At 37.0% G+C, this 21,868-nt stretch overlaps 3 protein-coding genes across 3 annotated transcripts; 1 reads left to right on the plus strand and 2 right to left on the minus strand.

The window, feature by feature from the left end:
• Window positions 1-1,226: 1,226 nt before the first annotated feature.
• LOC123722869 lies at window positions 1,227-2,150 on the minus strand. Its single transcript, XM_045685438.1, has one exon. It carries the CDS (start codon window positions 2,148-2,150, stop codon window positions 1,227-1,229), a length of 924 nt encoding a protein of 307 aa, XP_045541394.1.
• Window positions 2,151-2,318: 168 nt separating this feature from the next.
• Window positions 2,319-3,630, plus strand: LOC123722870. Its single transcript, XM_045685439.1, has 2 exons — window positions 2,319-3,140; window positions 3,617-3,630. The coding sequence occupies exons 1-2, from the start codon at window positions 2,519-2,521 to the stop codon at window positions 3,628-3,630; spliced, it is 636 nt and encodes a 211-aa protein (XP_045541395.1). The 5' UTR covers window positions 2,319-2,518.
• Window positions 3,631-3,723: 93 nt separating this feature from the next.
• LOC106713372 lies at window positions 3,724-7,224 on the minus strand. Its single transcript, XM_014506175.2, has one exon. The coding sequence runs from the start codon at window positions 7,222-7,224 to the stop codon at window positions 3,724-3,726; it is 3,501 nt and encodes a 1,166-aa protein (XP_014361661.2).
• Between the last annotated feature and the right edge of the window lie 14,644 nt (window positions 7,225-21,868).

Genomic DNA, 21,868 nt, shown 5'->3' on the forward strand with positions numbered 1-21,868 from the left:
GGAGCTACACTAGATTTTTCTGCGTCAAACAGATGTTTTAATTCTTTGGACCCTCCGATAAAGGTTGTACCATTGTCGCTCCACAAATCGTGTACTCTTCCGCGTCTAGACACAAAACGCTTTTATGCGGCCAAAAAACTTTGGGCCGTCATATCGCTCACCACTTCTAAATGAATGGCTCTAGTAGCCATACATATAAATAGGCATATGTAGCCTTTAATGGAGTGGTAGCCTCGGCCTTTATTTGCTCGGAGGTTAATGGGTCCAGCATAGTCTACACCGCTAGACTGGAAAGGTTTTTGAGGCGTCACTCTGGCCTCCGGCAACTGACCCATCATTTGTTGACTTACTTGTGCCGCGTGACGGACAAAAGTAACACATTTTCTCACATAAATTCTAATAATTGGTTTAGCATTTATGATCCAATACATTGATCGCAAGTAATTCAACATTAATTGCGGCCCGCCGTGTAATGTTCTTTCATGAGCGTCTGCAATCAAAAGGTAAGTAAAGGGCGAGTTATGGGGTATGAGTATTGGATGTTTCATATTTTCACTAATGTATGCCCTCTGTAAGCGTCCACCGACTCTCAAAACACCCCAGTCATCAATAAATGGATTCAAAGAGGTAAGTTTACTCCCTTTACTTAATTTTTTCTTCCCTTTCAGTGCTTCAATGTCTTCTTTAAAACGACAGTACTGGCAGATTTTGACACAGGTAAGTAAAGCGTCATTTAATTCTTTAGTAGTTAGCCACTTAGGATATTTATTTTTACACTTGATTACATTTATAAATCTTTTACAGTATGCTATTACTCTGATTAATTTATTTAGTTTGGAAAATCTTGACAACAAATCTTCGTCTTTTTCAGTAAGCATAAACCATTTTAATGTAGTTTTTCTTTTTTCTAGTTTAGTGTCTTCTATATTCTTAATTTTGTAATCTATATTTTTATTTTGCAGCCAACTTCTTTCCGGTCCCTTTTTCCACAGCTGTAATTCTTCACAAACTGATGGTTTAACGCCGCGAGACGCGCAATCAGCGGGGTTGTCTTTAGATGCTACATATGACCACTGTGCTCCTTCCATTAAGGTAAGTATTTCCGACACCCTATTTGCGATAAACGTCTTCCATCGACTTGGGTGACTCCCCAACCAGGCCAAAACAACGGAAGAATCAGTCCATGCGTGAATATAATGTTTAGGAATTTTCAGAACAGCAGCAACTTAATGAAGAAGCTTCGCACATAACACAGCTCCACACAATTCCAAACGAGGAATAGATAGCGTCTTAATAGGAGCAATTTTTGTTTTAGAAGCTACTAAATTAGTGTGAACATTGCCCTCGCTATCTACAACTCGTGCATAAACTACAGCGGCGTACGCTAAATTGGATGCATCTGAAAACCCGTGCAATTCCATTATTTGATCTTCGCTACTACTTTCAATCCAACGAGGTATATGAAAGTTAGTAAGGTTACAAAGATCTCTTCGATACTCCAACCAGTCTATAAGCAAAGAAGCTGGCAGTTGTTCATCCCATCCAATGCCACATAACCACAACCGCTGTATAAAGATCTTGGCAGTCGTTATGACTGGAGCCAAAAAGCCAAGGGGATCAAACAGTCGGGCTATATCCGAGATAACCTTACGTTTTGTTACTGGGGTTTCCAGCGGAGGAAGGTTGACAGTATATTCAAATTCATCAGTTACTTTATTCCATGTTAATCCTAAAATTTTTGAAATTTCATCTAGTTTGATTTCTCTAACATCGTTCACATCTTGACCTTCCTTTATTAAATTCATTAGGCTAGAACTATTGCTTGACCACTTCTGAAGTTGGAACCCACCACGCCTTAACATTTCTGTCAATTGTTTGTAGATCTTCACGCCATCTTCAGTACCTTCACATCCAGACATAAGATCATCCATGTAAAATTCAGACAACACCTTATCTTTTATTAATGGAAAATCTGAACCCTCATCATAAGCTAACTGTTGAAGCGACCGAACGGCTAGGTAGGGAGCGGAAGAAGTACCAAATGTCACTCTCAAATGACGGAGATGCTGAAGTTCAGCATCTGGATTCTCACGCCAGTAAATGCGCTGAAAATCTGTGTCTTCATTGGCCACCTTCACCTGCCTGTACATTTTTATTATGTCAGCAGTTAAACAAATTCTGTAACAACGCCAACGCATTATAATATGACGCAATTCGGGCTGTAAGGATGGTCCTACCATTAGATCATTATTCAAAGAAATACCATTACTTCCAGCACAAGATGCAAAAAAGCATGCAGCAAAGATAGGAGGGTAGATTGAAGTACACATATTTTTAGCTCTTAATTTTTAATAACTTGCAAACAATTAAATAAAGTATAATTTGTACATAATTAATGAAGCAAATCAACAAGTAAAGCACTGTACCTGCCGGTGAGCGTTTTCCTTAATTTTTCTCCAGTATTTTACATATTTCACTATAAACTACATTCTTAACTAGTGACAAGCACTTATTCAAAATGGACGCCATTCAAGAATCACTAACCAATCTCCAACAAATGTTTACTCAGCGCATGGATATTTATCAAGGTGAGCTGGCAGCTGCAAGTGCTGTGCCTGCAGCTACCATCACAAGTCTGTCAGCAGAGTTCACAACTTTCCGCACTTTCATTATGTCCGCACTGAAGTCACTTCAAGAACAAGTGGCACTCCTCTCCTCTCAAGCAGATAATCTGGAGTCACAGAGTCGACGCAAAATCTTGTTACTCCATGGGGTGCCCGAGACCACATCGGAAGATACTGTCTCAGTAGTGGTTCATACTATTGCGACTAAAATGAAGCTGGAGAATTTTTCTGCTGCTGACATTAAGCAATGCCACAGAATGGGCCAGTTAACTTCGGACCGGCCTCGCACAATATTGTTCAAGATAGCTAACCATGAGCGCAGAACGTCCATATGGAAGATGAAATCTGCGCTCAAGGGCACGGGTATAACCCTGTCGGAGTTTCTGACCAAACACCGACATGACACCTTCATGGCAGCTAGACAGAAGTTTGGCATTTCCAAGTGTTCGACGAACAATGGATCAGTGTTCGTAATCATTGATGGCATGCGTCACCGCATCAACACCATGAGTGAATGTTTGTTCAATGAAACACGACACTTTACTTTTGATAAAAGAGACTGTTTATTCTTGATACACAACTATTTAATATATAACAATACACTACGAAACGTAAAATAAAACTTTATACAAAACAAACTCGTTACAACGTGAAGAAAAAACACACACAAGAAAAATAATGAAAATAAACAAAAGACAACTCTATTTGCTACATTTTTTCATAAATAAGTCGCGGCGCCAATATGTGCCAGTTCTATGCATTATCATTAGTGGCGCCATCTATTGAAACTGAATTGCTCTTAAACATCCCGCCCACCAAAGGACGAACAGTCCTTTACATCTCTATTTAAACTCAAAATCTCTAATACACAAAACAAAATAATCACCGCCCACCATGGCAATCTATGCTTAAGTAATAAAAATATGCAAAGAATATTAATCACAACACTAGTCTCTATATAACAAGAAATATAAATGATAAAATAACACTAGACTCTATACAATGAGATATATGAATGATAAAATAAAACTCGACTCGATATAAGAAGAAAAAATTTAAAGCAAATAAATAAAGCACACAATGAAATTAATAATTGACTCTACTCTGTGTCTTTTGGCATGGGGTCATTTGGATTATCACTCAGATAAGACAAAGGTCGTGAATTAAGACAGGCCTCTATTTGCGTCAAGACCGTCGTTAGCTCTTCAAAGGTAAGTGTAGAATCTCCGATTATTCTTTTCAGATGCATTTTTGTTGAGCGAACACCAGCTTCCCATAGTCCTCCGAAGTTCGGTCCATGCGGCGGGCTGTACTTCCATGCCGTTCCCTCGTTTGCTAGAAGATGCTGAAGTTCGTCAGGTAATTTAGATTTAGCTCGGTCAAACATTTCTCCTAGTTCTCTATCTGCGCCGATAAAATTTGTTCCATTATCTGAATATAACGTTTCACAATATCCTCTTCTTGACACAAATCTCTGGAATGCTGCAATGAATCCCGAAGAAGTCAAATCTGACACAGCTTCAAGGTGAATCGCTTTGGTTACAAAGCATACGAATAGACAAATGTATCCTTTATAGCATTTGGCTCCTCGTCCTGGCGAAAATCGTATGTTAATAAATCCTGTGAAATCGACGCCAGCAATTTTGAACGGCCTCGTTGGTTTAAGTCTCGCCTCCGGAAGCTTTCCCATAAACGGATTGTTGTTTTTTCGTGAATATCTTAAGCATGTAACACAATTTCTATAGCACTTCTTCACTAAATTTCTTGCTTTAAGTATCCAGTACTTTGATCTCAAATAGTTTAACATCAGTTGTGGTCCTCCATGAAGTGTTTTTATATGTGCGTCTTCAATTATTAATTTGGTGATGTGACTTCCACTGGGTAAAATAACTGGATGACGTCTTGTATAATCAACTTGAGCCTCTTGAATTCTGCCTCCTACTCTCAAAAGTCCAGTTTCATCGATAACTGGATGAAAGGTAAGTAGTTGACTCTTCTGTGATACACTTTGCCCCGCTCTTAAACGATTAATGTCATCTTCGAAATACATCTTCTGTGTCTCTTTTATACAATATTTTAATATAGCCTCTGTTTCCTCTCGACTCACAATTTTGAATGACATATTTCGTTGTTCTTTTGGTAGTCTCAAATATAAAAACTTTTTGCAATAAGACAACACCTTTAGCATTTTAGGTAATGTTGAAAATCTCGTCCAAATAAATTCTTCCTGATCTTTAGTAGTAGTAGTTAGTGCTTTAATTGGTTTTGCCTCTTCTGTAGTCTCAAAATAATTGCTTGTGTTCTGGTTATAAGTTTCTTGATGTAGCCAATTTGGACCATGCCACCACAATTTGTTACCTATTAACTCTGTTACTTTCAGTCCTCTAGACGCGCTATCAGCTGGATTTTGATCTGTAGCTACGTGTCTCCACTGCTCTGGTTCCAGCATGGTAAGGATCTCAGATGTTCTATTGCTCACGAAAGTCGTCCATCGACTCGGCTCTCCTGCTATCCATGCCAAAACTATCGTGCTATCAGACCACGCGTATATTTTACTCTTAGGAATGTTCATGACTTGGGACACTTCGTTTACTAATTTTGTAGCTAGTAGCGCTGCACACAGTTCCAGGCGTGGGATTGATATTTTCTTCTCCACTGGCGCTACCTTCGTTTTAGCGATGACAAGGTTGACGGCGATGCTACCATCTTTGCTGGTCGATTTTAAATACACCGCTGCTGCATAAGCTGACTGAGATGCATCAGCGAATGTATGTAGTTCTACATTATCTCCGATACTGACGTGAAACCATCTCGGAATGACGATCTTCTCTAATTTTGGTAGGTCCTCTTTGAATTGTTGCCACTCGTGTAATAATTGTGGGGTGAGTCTCTCATCCCATGATAATTTTGCTATCCACAGTTTCTGTATAAAAATCTTCGCTCTAACGACGATGGATGCTATCCAGCCCATAGGATCGTAAAGACGCGCTATCTCAGACAGTACTTTTCTTTTAGTTACGTCTTCTCCATTCTCATTACTTTTAGGTAGTTGAAAATGATACTGAAAATTATCATTTGTTTTGTTCCAGGTAAGACCTAACACTTTTATGCTATCATTAGATTTAAATTGTATTAACTGATTGTCTCTTTGATTATCTTTACAGATGTGTTCCAGTAAGTCTTCGCTGTTGCTGCACCATTTTTGAAGTTCAAAACCACCTGCTCTCATTAAATTATTCATTTGCTCATATATCTCCATAGCTTGCTCTGTTGTTTCACATCCGGTAAGTAAATCGTCCATATAATAGTCTTGCAGTGTGATTAATGCCGCAAGTGGATATTTTGTTTGCTCATCTTTTGCTAGTTGTTGCAAAGATTTCACAGCTAAGTATGGCGCACAAGATGTTCCAAAGGTAAGTCTCAGTAGTTTGTAATGTTGAATAGGTTCGTGTGGATTTGATCTCCATAGTATTCTTTGGAAATCTGTATCTTGCTCGTTGACAACCACTTGACGGTACATTTTAACTAAGTCTGCAACTATACAAATTCTATGGCATCTCCATCTTATTAGAATATGACGTAGATCACTTTGTAATTTGGGTCCGACGAGAAGATTGTCATTTAATGACACATTGTTCACTCCTTTGCTCGAAGCGTCGAACACCACTCTTACTCGGGTAGTCTGTTTATCATCTCTAATCACTGCATGGTGTGGTAGATAAACGACGTGATTATCACGTAACTCTCTCTCATCAGTTATTTTTCTCATGTGATTTTGCTGTAAATAATCCTCCATCACGTTTTTGTACTCTTCTTGTAGCTTTGTATTTTTAAGTAATTTCTTCTCTAATAATTTGAACCTTCGTAGCGCTATCTCTTTTGATTGACCATTTAAACATTCTGGATTAGGACTTTTAAAAGGTAATCTGACGACGTAACGTCCTTCACTGTTTCTATATGTTGTTTCTTCGTAAATTTCTTCACATCTTAATTCCTCTTTAGTCTTTCTCTTTATGATACTTTCAGGTTCTCTTTCTATCTCCCAGAATTGTTTTAAAAACTCATCTTCCTTTGGTTGTATATGCATGCTGATAATATTGCGATTTTCTTGCACTAACTCATTTTTTATTTTTCCAGATAATATCCAGCCCAATCGCGTGTTTTGTGCAACTGGTCCAGATGACTCAGAATGTTTCAGAAAACCATCCAGTAGAATTTCTCCGTAGATTTCAGCACCTAGAATAATGTCTATTCGTCCAGGTGTACTGTAGGTAGGGTCAGCCAAAGGTAAGTTTGTGATCTCTTTCCAATCATGTATAGATGAGTCTCGGGACGGTATAAATGAAGTCAACCTCTTCAACACGAACGCATTGACTTGAATAGAAAACTCTGGGTTACGTAAGGATACGATCTCAAAAGAAGCCATACTCTTCGCTTGTGTTTGACCTTCTCCGACTCCTGATATAACACCGTTCACTGAATCTCGCTTTAACTTCAGGAATTGTGCTGTGGCTTCAGTTATAAATGACGCTTCAGATCCTTGGTCAATCAAAGCTCTAACTATTTGTGAACAACCTGTAGTTGATTTGATTTTGACCATAGCTGTAGCCAGTAACACTCTGCTCAGGTGACTCTCATTAGTAAAATGGGCTACAACATTCTTCTCAGGTTGTTTACTCCTCTCTCTAACTTCAATCGAAGTGTTATCATTACTTGAAGATTCCTCTGTAGTTGATCTCTCTTCTCGGTTTGATGTTCTCTCATAATGCAGTAATGTATGATGTCGTCGGGCACATCGACGACAGCTCGTAGTTGAGTAGCAATTCTTCACGCTGTGATTAGGTGATAAGCAATTGAAGCACAAATGATTTGATTGCACATACTCAGTTCTCTTCTCTGGGGTTTGTGCTGCAAATTGCTTACACTGATACAGTAAGTGTCGTCCGGAACACATGACACAGATGTAATCTCTCTTCTCCTCTTCCACTGATGAATGAAATGATCTCTGTTTTGTAATTTGTCTCGTAGTGTTGTTATGTTGTGTTGTTTTAGCTGGTCTGCTGTTGTAATGATTTGATGACTCCAACATCTCTAACGTTCTAAATCTAGTCTCGATAAATCTCTTCAGCTCCTCCCAGGTAGGTAAAGTATCTGCTTCACTGTCTGAATGTACTCGGCTCACTTCTAACTCCCATAACTTTCTTGTCTCTGCATCTACTCTTGTTACTACCAAGTAAATTATAATAGCGTCCCATGCACTTGTATTTATCTCCAAATTTTGCAATGATTTTAAACAGGAAGATGTCGTATCTAAAAGTTGTTTTAAAGCAGCGGGCGACTCACTCATTAAATTCTTTTGGGAAAACAAACGTTTCATAACTTCATTGGTATTGAAGCGTTTATTGTTGTATCGTCGAACTAACTGGCTCCACGCATCATTATAATTCACATCTGTTGTAGAAAGATTTTTAAGCAAAATTTCCGCTTCGCCAGTTAAGCAACTCTTCAAATAATGTAGTTTTTGAGCAGCGGTTAGTGTAGAATTGTTATGAATTAACGACACAAACATATCATAGAAAGTTTGCCAATTTTCGTATCCAGAAGAAAATCTTGGCAAATGAATTGTCGGTAATTTCACATCACTAGAGGTCGCAACAGTACTAGGTTGATTATTAGACGCTCTCACAAATGAAGTCGGCTGGTATATCTGCAGATCATCTTTTAATTTTATTGTATAAGTTTCGTAAATATTCTCAAACTCTGAATACATATCTTCGGCAAAATAACTAAGTTTAGATTTATCAGACTTGTCTACAGAGGCAACAATCTCGATATGATTACTTAAGAATGACTCCCACAATTTATCTAACGCCTCTTTTTTTGTTTCAATATATGTCACTGTAAGCCGATCTTTAGATGTCTTTTTATAATTAATCTGCGCTTTACTAACCCGCTCAAATAACTCCTCTTGTCGCCGTAGACACACTTTTAATAATTCAGACATTTTTAATGTTCAACGTTCACGTAAAACAATTACAAAATTAATATTTTCACTTTAGTTCGATTCGTGTTTTCCCGGGTTTCGGCACCAAAATGTTTGTTCAATGAAACACGACACTTTACTTTTGATAAAAGAGACTGTTTATTCTTGATACACAACTATTTAATATATAACAATACACTACGAAACGTAAAATAAAACTTTATACAAAACAAACTCGTTACAACGTGAAGAAAAAACACACACAAGAAAAATAATGAAAATAAACAAAAGACAACTCTATTTGCTACATTTTTTCATAAATAAGTCGCGGCGCCAATATGTGCCAGTTCTATGCATTATCATTAGTGGCGCCATCTATTGAAACTGAATTGCTCTTAAACAGTGAATTTGAAAAACTCAACAAGGCATCCACTTCTAAGTCTGGCGAGACAGTCAATAAGGCGCCAGCATCAACTAGGGAGTCCCGTGCAGCATCGAAGAGTAAGAGGGCTGCGGGCACAGGTGCCTCCGGCAAGAAGTAGATGATTGTGTCTGTACTGTGTTCGTCGATAAAGCGCGATTTTAATTAAATATTTATCATATAGTGTTGGATCGAAAAACAAAAACGCATTTAGACTTACACTTTTATTAATCAACATACAAAAATGTGTTCGACAATTACAGCATGGGAAGACATGACAGTTAGTGAGCAAAGAGTAATAAAATAAATTCACTGGCATTGGGTACTTGCTATTTGAGCCTACAAATCTCCCCCTCACAATGCTAGTGTTAATATATTCCCATAGCTCTTCGAAGTTCTTGATGTCTGTTACCAGTCAGACCTTTAGTAAGAATATCGGCCAGCATCTTTTGTGTTTCCATGTACTGGACTTCTATTTCTCCTTTACTAATATGTTCTTTTAAGAAGTGGACTCTAAGGTCTATATGTTTGGTTCTGCTGCTGATAATTGCATTCTGGCAAAGTTTCAGTGCAGCTTGGTTGTCATTGTAAATCTTTATTTTTCTTTGTTTCTGGGAAGTAATGTCTTTCAATAGCAATTTTAGATGTAAGGCTTCTTTCACTGCATCTGATAACGCCATATATTCTGCCTCTGCTGTAGACATGGCAGTGGATCTCTGTTTCCTAGACTCCCAGCTTACTATACCTTTTTCCATTTTGAAGCAATATCCTGTGTAGGATTTTCTGTCTATGTTACAGGAAGCCCAGTCAGCATCAGCATATCCATATAGTTCCTTTTCTTTGTCTTTTTCATATGTTATACCCATCTCCTTTGTTCCTTTTAAATATCTCAATACTCTCTTTGTTGCTTTGTAATGTTCTGGTCCAAAACAATTGTTGAATTGGGATAAATAGCTTACTGCATAAGCAATATCTGGTCTGGTTGCTACTGCCAGAAACATTAAAGATCCTATTAGCATTTGATAAGGTAAGTTCTCATCACATGTATCTTTCTTCTCTAGTTTTAAGTAAGCTTCTATAGGGGTGTTCACCGGTTTGCAGTCTTCCATTCTGAACTTTGTAAGTAATTTTTCAATATATTTCTTCTGTTTTATTTTTATTTTTCCTTCATTCTCTTCTATCTCTATTCCAATAAATTCTTTTGCATTTCCAATATCTTTCATATCAAATATTGTTTTTAATTTTTCCTTTATTAATTCAAATTTTCTTTTGCAGGAATAGGCCATCAGGATGTCATCAACATATAGACCAAGAATTATTTTTGCTCCTTCCTCTTCTAATATGTAAATACAAGGGTCTGCAACTGATGGAACAAAACCAAGATGTTGAAGTTCTAAATCCAATTTCTTGTACCATTGGCGACCTGACTGTTTCAGTCCATATAAAGCTTTTTGTAGTTCACATACTTGTTCCCCTTTTATTGTTGTAATGTCTTGTAACATTTCCCGTGCTTTAAGATAGATTGTCAAGTCTTCATTTGAACTTTCCTCGAGTAAAATTTCTGTTATATAATCTTCAAGTCTATCTGGTTTTTTTAAAAATAATTTTTCCTCCAAATCTCCATTTAGGTATGCGGTTGTCACATCAAGTTGATGTAACTTCAAGTCTTCTTTAACTGCAGTTGCTAACAGCAATCTGACGGAGCTTAACTTTGCTACGGGGGCCCAAGTCTCTTTATAGTCTAAACCAGGTGTTTGAGTGTAACCTCGGGCTACTAATCTTGCTTTCTTTGTTTCATTTTCTGGACCTACTTTCTTCTTCAGTATCATTTTATAGTCTACAACTTTCATATAATTTTTCTTCTCTACAATCTTCCAAGTATCATTTTTGATATGTGCTCTTATTTCTGTTTTGATTGCATCCTTCCAGTCCTCATGTATCATCTCATCTTCACATTTGAATGTTGCTTCTTCTGTATCTAATTCATGATATTCATCTGATGATTCTAGATCAAGTTCATAATCTTTATGCCATGCAGGGGCTTGCCTTCTTCTATGAGATCTTGTAGCTACATGTTCACTACTGTTTTGATTTGAGTTTTGTTCAACTTCATCTTCTATTTCAGGTTCATTTCTTTCTATTTCAGATTCATTTCTTTCTATTTCCGGTTCATTTCCTTCTATTTCAGGTTCATTTCTTACTCTTTCAGAAATATCTTTGTTGGCTGCTTCAATTGTAACATCTACAACAGGTACTATTTTTATATTTCTGTTGCTCACATTTTCATGTTTTTTATTTGTTTTAATAACAGTTTTTTCTTTTTCAGCTTGCAGCTCATTCAGGTCATAGAAGATTCCATCATAGTTTGTATTTGGATTTTTGTTGTAATACTTCTTGTCAATTACTTTCACATCTCTGCTGATTATAACACCACTTCTTTCTGGGATATAAATCCTGTACCCTTTTGCATTTTGGGCGTAGCCCACAAATACACCCTCAATAGCTTTAGGTTTAAATTTTCCTTTTCTGTTTTTGTCAAGGACAAAAGCTTTACTTCCAAACACTTTGAGGTGCCTTCCTGACGGTGCACGACCGGTCCATTTTTGATAAGGAGTTGTATTCAGTGCTTTTGTAGGGCTTCTGTTCAATAGGTAGTTTGCTGTGTACAAAGCTTCTGCCCACAATTGTTCTGGCATTGCACTCTCAATCATTAAACATCTCGCTTTATCTAACAATGATCGGTTTTTGCGTTCAGCTTGTCCGTTTTGTTGAGGTGTGTAAGGTGATGTTAGTCTCCTGTTGATTCCGTTTTCCTTTAGATATTCATCAAACTCATGGTTACAATATTCAGTTCCATTGTCTGTTTGTAAGTTTTTTATGTGTTTATTGTGAAATTTTTCAACTTTGTTCTTATATTCTTTAAATTTTTCAAAGACTTCATTTTTGTATGTAATGAAGTAAATGCAACAATATTTTGTATAATCATCAATAAAAGTCACAAAATATTTGGCTCCTGCCAATGTTTCAGGCTGTATTGGTCCACATACATCGCTGTGAATTAATTCCAATGGTTGGTGCGACTGTGGGCCTTCTACTGATTGAAATGGTAATCGGGTCATTTTTCCTTTTATACATGTTTCACAAACCGGTAAGGTTTCATTTTTTATTTCAAGACCTTTTATCATGTTGTTGTTTGCTGCTAGCTTCAGATCATTTTCATTAAGATGACCCATTTTTCTATGCCAATTTTCAATATTTGTGTTATTATTTGCAGCATAACTTATGTATTCCTCTCCAGTTATGTATGTTATAGTCCATTTATCTTAGTAGCTGTTAATGTAGTTTGCCCATTTTCATCCTTGATATAAGCCTTTTCTTTTGTAAAGATTACTTCATTTCCTTTTTCTGTGATTTTTGCCACAGATAGCAGATTTGTTGATAAAGAAGGCACGTACAAGGTGTCATGCAGGTTATATGTTTCTCCATGTATCTTTAGTTGTATAACACCCTTTCCTTCAACCTTTGCTTGAGTATTATTTGATGCCAACTTTAGCGATCCATTTTCAGGATTTATCGATTTAAACAAATCTTCATTTGCACTCATGTGAGAAGTACAGCCACTATCTAAGCACCATGTATTCGGTTTTACTGCAAAACAGGTAGGTGTGATGTAAAAATTTTTCTCTTGTTTCCGTTCTTTATTAGTTTTATTTTTATGGAAGCAATAATCTACACTATGCCCCTTCTTTTTGCAGTATACACAAAACTTTTTTAACGTTTTCTTTTTGGAAAAGAATGCACCTTCAACAGTCTTTGTATTTTTTCTTGCTTCATTTTCCTCCAATATTTTTATTTTTAATTCTTCTGGGTTTGGCAATGAATCTCTCGACTCAATTGCAATTCTGAAATTCTCAAAACTAGATGGAAGGCTGTAAAGCATCATAATACTTAGAAGCTCTGGATGGATTTTAACGTCCATGTCTGCCAGCTTATCAACAATATCAAGGAAGTTGTTTAAGTGGTCTCTCACTTCTTCATTTGGCAATATTTTCTTTAACACTAGTTGTTTGAGTAATGTCGCTTTTCTTGCTGGTCCAGTACTTTGATAAATTGATTTTAGCTTGTCCCATACTTGTTTAGATGTAGTACACCCTTTAATTTGTTTTAGTTCGGATGGTGATATCAGCAGGAACAGCTCTGACCTGGCCATCAAGTCCTGTTTTGCGAACTCCACTTTCTCCTCAGGGGACGCTCTGCTTGAGAGGATTTTGGCTCCATTTACGTATTCCCACAATTCATTTTTTATTAATACGGCTTGGGCTTGCAGACACCACGTATCATAGTTATTTTTGTTCAAGGCATCTACACGGTATGATGACGTTGACGAAGTCATTTTTCTTTGCGTTTTGTAGCAAACCACGCTCTGCTACCATTTGTTGGATCGAAAAACAAAAACGCATTTAGACTTACACTTTTATTAATCAACATACAAAAATGTGTTCGACAATTACAGCATGGGAAGACATGACAGTTAGTGAGCAAAGAGTAATAAAATAAATTCACTGGCATTGGGTACTTGCTATTTGAGCCTACATATAGTGAGTACTATTTGCGAATACCTTCTTTAATAATGTTTGTTTACAAATTTTATTCGCCACTTTGACGTATCTATTTCAAAGTGTTTGACATGACATTGACAGCTTAAGATGTCGATGTCATCTACGCCAATGTTCTACACAGAGTAAAGAACACAGATCAACATATATTGTAAACACACGGTATGTTTTTTTTTTCTGTTCCTTTTTAATTCACTCGTATTATTATTAGTATTATTTTTTTGTTTTAGTTATAACTGTAGTATTAAAGCGAATTATTAAAAGTCCTAGATGAAAGATGTCTATCACAACGCGATTTTACATTTTATCACAAAATCAATAATTCAACACAAAGTTCAACACATCATTACCAACCGCTAGAGTTTAAACTGATTTGTAATTCTAACATCACGAATACAAAATGACAAAAAGGCAGAAATGACTCAGTAATCAGTACTTATCTAACAAGCAGGCAACCGGCAGCGTGGTTGGTTCTGAGTTCATAAGTTAAGTAAACTGAAGTTGAAGTTATGTTGATCTTCTGACGACGGAATAAAAACTGAACTTGCGGTGTCAGTGCAACGGCTTATATAGGGTAGATTCACGGGATGTGACGACATCGTTGACGTTAAAGATTGATCAGCGACGACTTCCGTTTTGCTGGCGAGTAGGCGGATGTAAATGGCGTTGTAGCTCCGCTCTGCTACGTGCAGGCTCAACAGGCGGATGTAGTCGGCGTAACAGCTCGGCCATCCTGAAATTGAGTGACCACACGAAACATATTAGTACACAGTTAACTTTCTAGAAGATCTATAAGGTCTTCTGTATCAAGCAAAACTATCATTATCAGCCTCAGTTTCTGACCCTATAGCACCAACATAAGGTCTCAGCGAGCACTTTTTATCATATACCGATCATGTCCGAGAACCTTAAACACCTTATAGGGTCCAGCATAAGAAGGATCTAACTTTTTATTGATACCTGCTTGAGCACAACTCTTTGGATTCCTCCACAACACCAAATCCCCTTTTTTTTATACGATTATATCAAACCGTGATTTCATCTTATTTTGCTTATTTACAATATTTCTGGAAGCTGTTAGTTTGGACTCATCTAAATTTAAATTATTTTCACTAATTTCTAAATCTGACAACACCCTACTTTTATGTTTAAACATAAGATTAAAGGGGGCGTGGCGTGTGGTATCATGCAAAGAATTGTTAATACCAAAAACAACGTCTGGCAGCTTCAAGTCCCACGTGTTCTCCTCACTCGCTACATTCAACTCGTTGAAAATTGTGCGATTCAACCTCTCCAATTCAACGTCTCGCGTTGCTACAGAGTTCAATACCTGCTTGATTTGTCGTTCTACGAGAAAGTCTTTAAAGTGCCTACTAAAGAATGCAAGACCTCTGTCAGATATTATGATGGAAGGGTAGCCAAATAAACTAAAAACTTCTCTTAGATTCAGAAAACAAATTTAGAGAAAACGTCATTAATGACTAATATGTACTGGTAATTTTTGTTCGACTTAGATAAAGGTCTCAATTGATCCATGTGGACCATATGCATTGGGACGTCTGGCTTGGGAATAGGATGAAGTTCGCCCTCAACTTACCATAGTGGCCTTTACGAAAGCGTAGTCTAAACAAGCACATACTTTTTAACAAACCTTGTCATTTTGGGAAACTAATATTTATCATTTTGAGATTAACACATCGTTTTAAACCAATGTGGCCCATTCCATCATGATATATTTGTAACAGATTCCACCGATCCTTATCTTACACTACCAGTCGGTCACCTTTTAGCGTCATACGGTACAGTCATTCGTTCATAATTTTGTAATTATTAATTAAATCGGGATTTGGGTCATTGTTACGCAGCCGTGCAAAAATATTCTTTAATCGATCGTCTTGTAGCTGTACAGTCAAAAACCAGTCATCAGTAGATAAAGTAAGAACGTCAGTCTCAACCGGGTTTGAAAGTGAACGGTCGACATCTCTACTAAAATCTACAGCGTTAACATAGACAGAAGAACTACTTTCATATCTCGGTACGGAGACAACACAAATATTCGAACAGCACGGTACGAAGCCAACAGAACTATTAAAACAGCACGGTACGAAGCCAACACAAATATTCGAACAGCACGGTACGAAGCCAACACAAATATTCGAACAGCACGGTACGGAGCCAACATAAATATTCGAACAGCACGGTACGGAGCCAGCCACATATTTACATACATCAAAATTACACCAAAACAAAAAGAATTTGACTTACAATTTCGTTTTCTTTTCTGCCCAATACCTCCACACAGCTCTGTCCGCGAACAAGCACCTGCCCCGCCTCGAATTCCACGTCCTTCACGCCCAAGTTGTAAACCTTTACCACGCCACCAGGCCCCTTCAGTATCGTAGCGGGTAAAATATATTCACATCCTGCAAGATTAAGATACCTTGGTCGAGTACTAATAGTTCCCCCAGACGAGCCTCTGTTTTCTACTGACACTAGGACCGCCTGATTCGGTAATAGTTTGTATATCCTCTTTACGAACGATATCAATCCTGCACTCAATGTCTTCTACATGATATTAATAGCAACCCGCAGTTTGTCAGTCCAGAAGATACCCTAGACGCATCTCCTGGCAGCATGTCTCACAGTCAACATCTCGACAATACATGGAGCAAAGCAAACTGAACTCATAAAGGGCATCAATGACTATTATGACATAATGACATGCGTCTGACTTAGGTAATGACTAAAATCTTGTCACGACTCGGCCTTACCTGACCCTCACTAATAAATTGATCGAGGTATTCAATTTCAGTTTTTAGTAAAGAACACATCTTTAAATTAATTGAAAAGTTTGATGTTGATATTGGTCCGATCTTACCGCAGTACAAATTGAAGAGATCGCGTCCACAATCCTGTCTGCTGTGAAATACACAGACAGCGCGTGAGCCTCACTGCCCACATATTCCCATGTAGAATCCATGGCTTGGTCCACGCTACCCATGCTTCGCGAACACTGCTACGATTCTGATCTCGATTCAACTTGTTGCGACTACAACGATCATCACGGTAACGATCAGACATTTTTCACTTTGCAATTATTTTCACGAAAATTTAAACAACTACAGAGTGAGCAAACTGGATAGAATCACGCGGATCCTATCCCACTTCTGAAATTATTAAAGCGAATTATTAAAAGTCCTAGATGAAAGATGTCTATCACAACGCGATTTTACATTTTATCACAAAATCAATAATTCAACACAAAGTTCAACACATCATTACCAACCGCTAGAGTTTAAACTGATTTGTAATTCTAACATCACGAATACAAAATGACAAAAAGGCAGAAATGACTCAGTAATCAGTACTTATCTAACAAGCAGGCAACCGGCAGCGTGGTTGGTTCTGAGTTCATAAGTTAAGTAAACTGAAGTTGAAGTTATGTTGATCTTCTGACGACGGAATAAAAACTGAACTTGCGGTGTCAGTGCAACGGCTTATATAGGGTAGATTCACGGGATGTGACGACATCGTTGACGTTAAAGATTGATCAGCGACGACTTCCGTTTTGCTGGCGAGTAGGCGGATGTAGATGGCGTTGTAGCTCCGCTCTGCTACGTGCAGGCTCAACAGGCGGATGTAGTCGGCGTAACAGTAGTGTAAATCTATTGTTTTTAAGTAGCGTAGTGTTTAATATTGTTCCTGGTCATCATGGTTGCTTTTATCATCGTTGCCATTTTTTTTGTTGTACCACTGTAGTATCAACACAATATTTTAAGTAGTGTAGTATTGGAAATTTCATTTGGTCTCCATCGCTTGCTTTTGCTTTCGATGCCATTTCATTGCTGTTTCCGAATACTCTTACTTTCTGGCTTGTTAATTAATGTATTGCTTTGACACGCATCTAATCACCGGTAGGTGAAATAACTAGAACTCTAAATTGTACAGCTTTTGTATATTTTCCTACTTTTTGTTTGTTTTGTTTTGCTTTGTTACTGTAATATTTTTTTTTTTTGTCTTAATTTTTGTTAATTCTCTACCAGCGTTACATCCGACTAACAGAGAGTGGTCCCCTCAAGAGCATATTAAGAGAAGTTGAAGCAGATCGTTTTGAAGTGTATTTATATATATATTTTTTATTATTATTATTTTTTTTTTTGCCATTGTAGAGGATGGCGGCGATGAGGAGAGAAAATAAAACACGAAGTTTTCAATATGGTGCGCACAGTTCGCTGTCCGAAGGCTGGGTTGGGACTGTACTGTGTGTCGACTACCTTGCGATTCCTTTATTTTTATAAATTCAAATATACAAACATTTTCTCTAACTACCTTGGTAATATTCAGTATTTCACAGATAATAAAAACGGTACGTTATGGTATTAATACAGAGTACATATTCATATCAAATACACAAAGAAGCATAGTTAAAGGGTACAAAATCAATACAGTTAAAGACGAATAGAATTAATGTAGAATATTACGAAAAGCTATGATTCTATCGTCAACACCGCCCCCTAGTGCTGACTCCTCAGCACTACATCAATGTGCTATCGACCTATCATCCAGACAGACAACCTGAGCGACCAGGTGCCAGACCTAATCCGACTAGTGCCAGACCTAATCCGACTAGTGCCAGACCTTATCCGACTAGTGCCGCACTCACTGCGCCATGTCTTAAGATGATCAGAAAATCCCTACTTTTATTGATTTATTTAATACAAGTACAATATAATTCAAAAAAGTTCAATGGTGATCAGGTTAGTTAGTTCACAAACTTACCAGGTCAGACGTAGGTGCGCAGCGCAGACCCTGGGCGCCATGCTGTGCTGACATTGGTCAGCGTCGGGAGTGCGCTCGCCACAAGTGCAGCTATCAGTGCTGCTGATGTTCCGACCGGAGTGGTAATCAAACATAATACCTTACCATCAACACGTTGGAACGCCAGGACAGAACAGCTACGTATGCTTCTAACAAAGCATCGCAAAGTGCGTTTATGTGTTGATGAAGCTGTCAAAGACCACCTGTTTTAAGTGGAATTAGAAATCATGTTACACTGGTCTACAAAATCGTTTCTCACTCCTTTAAGTTTTGATGCTAATTCATTTTATATTAGGTGCTCCAACACCGAACACGGAAACAAAACAAAGCAAGTATATTTTAAAAATCATCTGTATAGGCTTTACTAACAGTCTTATTAGCCTTGAGCAATATATTTCGGATCCTGATAAAAGTACGGATAATACGGAAGATACGGATATTTTAATAAACTCAAATAACGAGATAAAATGCTCTTTCTGTGCGTCTCCTTCTCCGTTGATTAAAAGTAGGCAATGCATCTGCAATTGTGGATTTCTATGGCCGTATGCACGTTTGCCGTCTTTTGATATATAAAAGTATTAAAATTAAGAAATACACGAAAACATAACTCGAATGAATCGAACTAAACTTTAAACAAGTTAACAGTTTGTTATCTATGTTCACGTTACATGTTACATTTTAGAGAATACTAAACTGCAAAAAGATCTGTGCAAGTAATCATGAATTTCTATCAGATTCACTGGTACTTTACTTTCCCTACTACTTGCTAAAACCTATTTATACTTGTACAGGCTATTTTATAATGGTTGGGAATAAACTTCTATTTCAGTATCTCAAAAATCCGAAAAAATTGTATTTTTTAACATTAAAATTCCAGACGTATTACAAAATTCTGGTAAAGGAGAATCTTGTTGCAGACCAGGTAATCATTGACCTGTGTCATATTGATTCATGACAGATATTCAAAATTATTACAAAACAAATTTGTTCAAAAATATTAAACCTCAAAGTAATAAACCAACACCAACTAGCAAAATAATGTATTATCATCACAACAAAATGTGTACCAAATTTTAGACATATCTATCTATCGGAACTAGGTCTCATTTAATTACTAAATATTGACCCAATTAAAGAAGTTTAATAAAACTGTATTAACAACCACAACAATTTAATCATTTGACTGAAATTGTTTAGTTAGTTTAAAACAACTCACTGTTGTCGACAATTTCAGTTATTGTGATCAAGTGGAAATAACCAAAGATCTTATTAATAAATTAATTAAAGAAGGTAAACATGAAAAACAAAGTAAATCACTACCTAATCATTTGTTCGTAAGATATATTCTTGATATCTTACGGCATTCGAATCTATCCACTGTTTCTTAATTAATAATCTGTTATAACTTTAGTCAGCGATAACATTAATTGCAAAGAAATATTAACAGCAAAATGTTAAATTTAAAAATATTTTTCAGTGGAGTTAAGTAAGTAAATCGTTACAAGAAAAATAAATGTAAATACTTTCTTTATAAAACAATTCTTCAATATGTTACGGTCTCCGGGTGTGCATTCTTATGCATTAGTAACTTTAAGTAGCAGAATGCTAATGCTATGCTATAAAATAAACATTATGAAAAAACTAAACAGTACGTTGACATGGCTTATGTCGCCATAAAATATAATTAATCAAAGAAGTGAAGTGTCCAAAAACAAATAGTTAATAAGTCGCTTGTAAGATTAAAATCTTTACGCAATCTTTACGGCTTTAGGGTAAGCATGCGATTTAATTTTCAAAATTTTAATATTCAATTTAACGGAAAATAAAAATATATTAACTACGTAAAAACATAAACATTGCTTAGACATGTCACTCATGTCGCAATGAGTACATGCGTGCAAGTACATCACCGCTGCATCACGTTAAATAGAAAAAACAAAGAATATAAAAATAATTAAATCATGATGAAAATCAAAACAAAAAATAATTTAGTGCAACACTGACCTTAATTATCTGCTGCGTTGATATTTTGTTTCTCTGCTGTACCTCTCTGCACAATCACAGCTATATTTCCTAAAGTAATTGTTATATAAAATTTAAGTAAACAAAGCATCATCAATACATTCAGTCAAAATGTTACCTTTACAAACTTACACATTACGAAAAGAATAATCTACAATATCGTTCTCACAATAATGAGCTTTACTTTCAGTGTGATAAGGATGACATTTCAACAGATTTTTAACAATAAGAATTTTTTCATAACTTGTTTACATGAAGTTGCATATTCGTTGTGCTCGCCATTACGGTGAACGATAAAATGAATGATTTGGTGAGTGAGTGCGACCGCAGTATTAATTAACATTAACCATTATTTAAAGACACATAAGGTTCATTTTGTTAGCAAAATCATTTGTATAATGCAATGCGATTTGTAAAAATGCAATATTAAAAGCGCCTACTAAATAGATGTTTACGTTCATGAAATTTATAACTACTTAACAAAAATCATTCAATAGAAATCAATAAACTTAACAACGGTAAATAAAATTCAGAAAATAAGGTGTTACAACTAAAAATTAAAAATAATTAGACTGAACACATACAAATTCTCTTAACGCATTTTGACTTTGTTCGCTTTATACATTTTAATAATAATAATTAACGAAACGCGTAATGACACTTCTATCACTTTTAGCCACAATAAATAACACATTGTTATATATATAACTTCAAACTTTATGTTAATTGTTTTATGTTGCTTACGCGCTGCCATGTGGTCCATTGTGACCTGCGTGGATGATGACGACTGTGCTCGTCGGCGGGAACCACGGCGGCGCAGGCGGCTGGGACCGGGTGTCTTGGTACGCGGCGGCTGGCATGCGCGCTGCTTTGTTGCACACACCATGTTCTGCATCATTCTCGGAGACGTCGTGCGATAAAATATTTTAATAACGGACATTTTTGCATCACCTTTATTAAACTTCAATTTTTCAAATGGTTCTTTGTATTCAATTTTAAAATGTGACCGTTTATTATAACGGCCGCTGTTATTCTGTAGACTGCCAGGGGTGATCGCCTGGCAGGTTAGGTTACTGACCTCTTGTGCTGTGCAGAGCTGACTCGTCATCTCCTTCTGTACATCTTCATCCTGTGACGTGTCATCTTGGGGTAACGGTTCGCTGCTAATGACTGTTGGAAGGTTCCGAGCTCGAGGCTCGAAGGCTGCCGAAGTTTGAACTTGGCTATTCTCCACCCACTCACTAGCGCTGTTCCTCTCACGTTCGCTGCCTTCGAACTGGTTATGTGCTGGGGCGTCGTCGGCTTTGTCCTTTGCCATCAAGCGTGCCAATTCCGCTTCCAGCTTGGCGAGGTGCATCTTGATTGCAGCCTTCGCCTGTGCAGC

This window comes from Papilio machaon, chromosome W (assembly GCF_912999745.1).
Source record: "Papilio machaon chromosome W, ilPapMach1.1, whole genome shotgun sequence".
Taxonomy (NCBI): Eukaryota; Metazoa; Arthropoda; class Insecta; order Lepidoptera; family Papilionidae; genus Papilio; species Papilio machaon.

Coding starts and splice junctions, on each gene's coding strand:
- LOC106713372 (XM_014506175.2), bottom strand. CDS start 7,224: ATGGTCAAAATCAAATCAACTACAGGTTGTTCACAAATAGTTAGAGCT.
- LOC123722869 (XM_045685438.1), bottom strand. CDS start 2,150: ATGTACAGGCAGGTGAAGGTGGCCAATGAAGACACAGATTTTCAGCGC.
- LOC123722870 (XM_045685439.1), top strand. CDS start 2,519: ATGGACGCCATTCAAGAATCACTAACCAATCTCCAACAAATGTTTACT.